Genomic DNA, 7,432 nt, shown 5'->3' with positions numbered 1-7,432 from the left:
GCCTTCTTCGTAGAGCTCATGTTGTAGGAGCAACTTTTCACGCCATTTTCCCTTTCTTTATTTTTGTCTTTGTTTATTGGGCCTTAGCCCTTTTTCCTTTTAGTTATAGGTTAGTTTTTCTGTTTTCTATTTTTAGCCTTCTGGTTTATTAAGTTACTTAGGAGGCTTTCTTTTTATAGGACATAGGACACTTTGTTTTATTCCAAATCAGTTCAATCAATACAAGATTTATTCAATACTCTTCTTTTCTTTATGCCAAGAATTCTCTGTGCAAGCTAATAGAAAGCTTGGTCCCTATAAATTATACATTAATATGTTTGTTTTAAAGGGCAAACATTAGAAAGTAAGATTATAGCATCATACAAATAAACAAACTCATGCAAATAAGCTTGTTTTACAGATGTACGGTGGTGTTTCCTCGTGGCCTTCCACCCTCGGTTCGGTCACTTTCCACTGAATAGATTAATTCTACAGAAGACAACACCATCGATTATGGCCCAGAATCGTGGAATAGGGATATGTGCCTCAAAATGATTATGTTTTCATGTCTCAAATCAATCAACTTTCTTCTTCATATAATATAAAATATTATTTTGTATGTTTAGAATTTTTCTTTTTAATTCAATAATAATTTTTCATTGGACTGGGATAGGAATAAAAACAAGTAATCTGTCTACAAAATCATAATGGCATCTCGTCGACATAATTCATATCTACTTTGTAGTACCATTATTGTTTTGTGTAAAGACTAAAAAATATAGCACTCCTGTTTTTTTCTGATGTCAACCACACACCTCACCAAAGCATAAATGATAGCAGCTCAATAATGCAAGTGCGCAAACAAGGACGTGATTTTTAACCAATCACCGTTTGATACGTGCTACCTCATTTGAATTTAGCCCCACACACCCCTCGCTTACTTATTTACTAGAGAACCTAACTCCAACACCCACACCAAGTGTAGAGTAAGTAGCTAACATTTCTTGGTTCCTTTGTTTTGTTTTTCTATCTAGGATTCTGCAAATTATGGAGACTGTTATTTCCAACCAATCTCCACCTACTGGCTTCAAGGTAAAAAGAATCTGGGAGGAATATGTATAGTTAACTTTCACATTTGAATCATGCTAATGGATCTTAAAACTGAGTCACTATAGTAGCTCTATTTATCTAGATTTATATATAGTTCTTGTAGTGAATTAATAGATCGATTATTTATTATTTTTCATAAGATTTGAACTGCATGTACTAAATATGTGAGTTATGACATTCTGAATGAGTTCAATGAGTTTCCAAATTATTTGGGTTAAGTCATTATTTAACTAGTTTTGTGTATTGTACCAATCAGCAGTTATTAGCACTGTGGCTTTGTTAAGGAGTCAAAAGGAATCTTGCACTTGTGAGTGTCCATTAGGCATGTTTGATTAACATTTTTTCTTCCAAATAAATTAACCTAACCAACAGATAGTTGATTCAGGGTGGTCCATATACAAAGACTTGAACTTGAGTTTTGCATACAGAGAATATCCATACCAGCAGAATTGTATCATAAAAAAGAGAATAAAATATTTCTTGATATAAAGAGATGAGTTATCTCCTACAACCACTAAAATATGACTTATATACTATTTAATTATTTTCTACAAAAATATTTTTAAAATTAAACAAAATAATACATATATCATGATTTTACTGGCCGGAGGAAATCAATTATCTCATAATAAGAGGAGATATTTTATTTTCTATACAAAATACTAATTACTAGACTAAAAAACAAAAAAAAATGTAATACTTAAGTTTATAAAATTAGTTAATTCTTTATATGGAATCGAAATTTTGTTTAATAAGTAGTCTAAAGTTTGTATCTTGAAATAATTTAATCCTTTACCTGGAATATAAATTTTGTTTATTAAGTGCTCTAAAGTTTGCATCTTAATAATCCTCCCTCCGTTCATGTGGTTAGTATATAAAATTTATAAATGAGGACTTATTACTCTAACTGCACTTTCATATTGTGCCACTAGACCCATACTATCATTCCTTCTCTATTTGGATGATGTAGGGTTTCACTTCTCTTGCTAGTGCAGAATAAGTGAGAAGTTCGGGAAACACTTCAAGAAAATGTTTTCAAATTGCTGTTGCAAGTTGCAATGCTTTGTAGGCTAAATTGAACAGTAGATTGGCTAGTCACGTTTTCGATAATTTCTTCCATGGAAAGGAAAATCTTTTTACTAGCCAAGTCTTAAACTTTTGAACTTGTATTTGAGCTATATATGTTCATGTCTTAAGTAAAGGAAAAATTCATCGGCAAAATGTTAGTATTTGTTATGGGTGATAACAGTATAATTGTCTTTGACATGAAAACCTTGTGGGAAATAGTTGATGTTGATGCAGAAATGTGGTTCTGAACTTTTCTATACAAAAGGAAAAATTATGGATGAATTTAAATTTTAAGAGTAAGTTGATTTTGGTTTTAAAATTTTGGTTTTACTTATCTATAAACATAGGAAAAGACTTTTGAAAATAATGCTCTCACTATCCCATAAAAATATCTATATGGGACAGAGGAAGTAGAAGGTAGCAACAACGATTAAGGGTATCCACATATATCTAGTTTTAGCCAAATCTAACCTAAGTATCTAACCATAAATATTAAGGTAAGTCTTAATCTTAGTCTTTCCTTTTCAATGATTTAGTTTAAGACTCTTGAAATTACTATAATGTTAGTTTTATCATATTTTAGTATTCTAAATCTATGTTTTTACTCTTTTATAAATTTAAATTATTGTATTCATATTTTAAATATTTAAAGTAATGTTTAAAAACAAAATTTTCAAACATTAATCAAATTTTGAACATTTAAAAGGAAAATGTAACTTACGACCCATTTTATGATACTAGATGGTGTAAGTGACATACAGGATGAGAATGGAGATTCATATAATGCGAGTGAAAGTTGATCAGATATGAGAGACAAAATAAGAGAAAGTATTTCAAAATATAAATGTTGTATTAAAAATTAATTAACTCATAAATATTAATCAAAGCACATGTAAGAAATGGGTTACATTGTCAGTTTTCTTGTTGACCAGCGATACTAGATTTTGTTGAGGTTAACCGTCTTTCCATGTTTCACATATGGGCATATTTTTTCATGATCTAAACTTTAAAAAGAAAAACTAAACATAAATTAAATGAATAAAATATAGTAGATTAAGTTTAATAGTTAAGCACAAAGTCTAAACAATCAAAATAATTAATGCAAAAAACATTGTGGTAAAGTCTTAATTAGAAGACTTTAATGGATACAATCTAGTGCAATTTTTTTTTTACATTTATGCATATTTACTATTTAGGTATATTGCTTTTACTTACCACTCAATTATTATTATTGCATAGATGTTGTGCAAGCAACATCCAATTTTTTTTATGTTATTATTACTAGCGTATCGAGAGACATTTCATGTCTGTCGACCTGCATTTTTATTTTATGATATTAAGTATTAAATGTGTATTTTTTATTTTAGAGAATTAGAATGTTGTATTGGATGTGTGTACTTCATGTTATAATTTTTATATTTGTTATAATATCAAACTTAAAGTGAGATGTATTAATTATAGTTATCTAAGATTATATGGTTTTAATTTAGAAATAAAAAATATTAAGGGAGAAATAGGAAAATAGAATCATGATGGTAATTATTTCAAGTTTTGGTTTTATATATAGTATATATGTATAAATATAGATACAACATATTTTCCATAATTAGAAATAAGTATAATTATGTATTTAGTTTCTATTTCTAAATTTGGTAGGGTTTTGTTTTTAATAATTATTGTGAGATATCCCATAAAAAAGATGTATACTATAACAGTCTAACTGTTTTTATACTGTCACTATATTATTCATCATTTATTTTCAATATGAAATGACTTTTAAAAAAAATTAATCCAAATAAATTGTGAATGATGTGCTGAGTGTGTATACGTATTTACACTAGCAATCATAGATTTAACACTCATATTTTATTTAAATTAATGTCTACCACATAATATTATATTTTGATATTTCCTTTTAGATTTTATCTTTTAAGTAACTTGTGCGCTGAAGTAATTTTTTTAAAAATTTCATCCTATTAAGGAATTATCATATATATAAAATTACAAATATTAAATCAAAATTACAAATATTAAATCAAAATTACAAATATTTGATATATGAAAAATTAATCACAGACCTATAAATATCATCCATGTATAACAGTGGTAACTTTATTTAGATATTGGGATTCATGAACAGAACAAAGCTGGACTTTAATTTGAACATCATATTCCCTTTTTGGGTGCTAAATTTACATTTCCTCTTTGGAAACCTTAGTTGCGGGACGATAGCATTGATATATAATTCAAAAGGAACAAAATTGATTTGCGTTTTGCTTAATAGTATTTGTGTTTAATTTTTTTATATTAGTGATAACGAGAACGGGATGGATCCTGTTTTGAGCAAAGGTTTTGATTTTTCTTAGCCTTACACTCTTACTATAGGTTTATTTAATTAACTATATTATTTGTAAACCAACTAAGTACTACACACACATTTCCCCTATTTTGGCTGTTAGCTTATTTCTTACCAATATATACAAAATGTCTTATATATAAAGATATGTTGTATCAAAATAATTAAAATAATTATTTATTTTATATTTTTATTTAATTGTAATTGGTTTGAGATATAATTTTGGACATGACCCATTCTTTTATCATGATTGTGTCAGCGAATCTCATGAATATTCCATTTATTTACCTTCTATAACAATTTTTTACGAGTGATAAAAAAGAATTCCCAATTTTAATTACAGGGTCTGAGCAAGGAAGAGGAAGAATCACTGTTAGGACAAGCTGAAATATGGAGATATATGACTAGCTTCACAGACTCTGTGGCTCTAAAAAGTGCTGTGGAGCTTCGCATAGCTGATATTATAGACCGTTTTGGCCAACCCATTTCCCTGTCCAAAATTGTTGAGAACATTGAAGATGCACCTACCCCAGATATTGATTTGCTCCACAGGATCATGAGAGTGTTAATCCGAAGAAAAATCTTTAGTGCAGTGCAATCTGAAAATGGAGAGACCCTTTATGGCTTGACACGTGCCTCAAAATGGATCCTACGTGACACAAAAATGACACTAGCACCTATGTTGCTGTTAGAGAATCACCCCTTGCACTTGAACCCAACTCACTATGTTAGTGAAATCATTAGAGAAGGCACTCAAAATGGCACTGCTTTCTTTAAGTGCCATGGTCATGAACAATTTGACATGACCGGATTGAACCCAGATTATAACAGGTGAGTAATTTTTTGTGTACATCATAACCAATTTGTTCCCAAAACAATTAGGCACCATGCAATTTAGTCTTGACTTTTCATCAAGGAATATTTAAAATGTCAATCTAGTTAGTTCCTAAATGACAAAAATGACCATCAAATTAATACTATATAAATGATTAATTTGACTGATATTTTGAATATATAAAAAAGAAAAATAGGGATTTTTGAGTTTAAATGACTAATTTGGAGGATGTTCTATCTTCAAGAGTTGCTCTTAAATATGTGACAACATTTGTTTTCCCTCTACTTTTGTGTTATACTTTTATATAAAAATAAAAAGTAAGTGAGATAGAAATAATTATATTGGTTGTAAAATTGACAATATTTGATGGTTAAAGAATGGAATTCATAATAGGTTGTTCAATGATGGCATGGTGTGCACAGCAAGGATTGTGTCTAAGGCTGTTATATCTGGATACAAAGATGGGTTCAACCAGATTCATTCCTTGGTTGATGTTGGTGGTGGTATTGGAGGATCACTCTCTGAGATTGTCAGAGCTTACCCACACATCAATGGTATCAACTTTGATTTGTCGCATGTGGTTTCCACAGCACCTAAGTATGATGGAATCACACATGTTGGAGGAGACATGTTTGTGTCCATTCCTAATGCTGATGCTGTTTACATGAAGGTACCCTTATTTTCTTTGTCTTTCTAATCCAAACACCAAAATCTTTCTCTAACTTTTATCTGTGGCTGTTGAAATTTCAGGGTTGAGGTATAGAAGGGGAAAATGAATTATCAAACTTGTAAATTTATATTGGTGCAAAAAAGATAACATTAACCCTTCTCTTAGTATTAGACTCTAAATTAGATAAGAAAACAAATCATAAAAATAAAGTAATTTAAATTTTGAGAGATCTTCTAAGATACTTTAAACTAATCAAAGATATATTAATGATATTCTCTCGATATTTAAATATCTTGTAAAAATTATCTTTAAGATAATTTAAAATATTCTAAAATACTTTCATATGCCACAACTATTTTTATTAACCTAGTTAGCATTCTTTTGTTAGAGAAATATTAACAATCATAAGACATTATCATTGCATCCAGGTTGTAATTACATAAAAAAATAAAGTTAGAGTTAACCTTTGGTTATAATTTTATATTCAAAATCCACTAACACTTTCATTTAATGCAGTGGATTTTGCATGATTGGAGTGACCAACACTGCATCAAGATTTTGAAGAATTGCAGGAAGGCAATACCAGAGAAGAGCGGTAAGGTAATCATTGTGGATCATGTTCTTCAGCCAGAAGGGAATGGTCTATTTGATGATACTGGTTTCGCTTTTGACATGATGCTGCTTGCACACAATGCTGGAGGGAAAGAAAGGACTGAAGAAAATTGGAAATGGTTATTTGAACAAACAGGATTCCCTCGTTACAACATCATCAAGATCAATGCTTTGCCTTCAATTATTGAGGCCTTTCCAATCTAAAGTGTTCACTATGGTTTGTGTGATTAAAAGGGGGTTTAAGCTTTGCATTATGCAGGAAACTCCTTGTGTTAAAATTTGAATAAAATTTCATCCACCAGCATGAGCTAGGATTTATAGACTATATCAAATCTGTAAGTGTAAGCCAGCAGAGTGAGGTGTTTGTGAGTGTTCTTTGTGTTGTTGTTAATGAATTATTATCTGTGTGCAAAAAGTTTATGTCCTTTTCTCTTACCCTCCTTCAATTATGTTTTTTCTGTTCGAAATATAGTACACAATTTATTAATTTAGAGGGTTATACCTCGTTTATACATTTGATAAGAAGATCTTCTAGAGTAAATTACATTTACACCCACTGAGTTTTAGCGAAATTACATAAACTACCCCTCACTTTTCTACACCTACGTAGACCCCCTGATTTTTATACTTTCATTATACTAATTACCTTGCATGAGAAATAAGTGTAATATTTTATACAAAAAAATGTGATAAATGCAATTAAGTTAAACAAAACATGGTATATTGTGGAGAGACAAGTCCAAATAATATATGAGTCAATATATCTTTATTATTTTTGGTTCGTTCCGATATAGTATAAGAG

At 29.6% G+C, this 7,432-nt stretch overlaps 1 protein-coding gene across 1 annotated transcript; it reads left to right on the top strand.

Moving 5' to 3' along the window:
* Nucleotides 1–936: 936 nt before the first annotated feature.
* Nucleotides 937–7,063, top strand: LOC109337167 ((R,S)-reticuline 7-O-methyltransferase-like). Its single transcript, XM_019574078.1, has 4 exons — nt 937–1,071; nt 4,857–5,344; nt 5,742–6,018; nt 6,535–7,063. Exons 1-4 carry the CDS (start codon nt 1,027–1,029, stop codon nt 6,832–6,834), a joined length of 1,110 nt encoding a protein of 369 aa, XP_019429623.1. The 5' UTR covers nt 937–1,026; the 3' UTR covers nt 6,835–7,063.
* Nucleotides 7,064–7,432: the final 369 nt, after the last annotated feature.

Source organism: Lupinus angustifolius, unplaced genomic scaffold (assembly GCF_001865875.1).
Source record: "Lupinus angustifolius cultivar Tanjil unplaced genomic scaffold, LupAngTanjil_v1.0 Scaffold_2_173, whole genome shotgun sequence".
NCBI lineage: Eukaryota > Viridiplantae > Streptophyta > Magnoliopsida > Fabales > Fabaceae > Lupinus > Lupinus angustifolius.
Note: the sequence above shows the minus strand (reverse complement) of the source record. Positions and strands in the feature narration are given on the sequence as shown.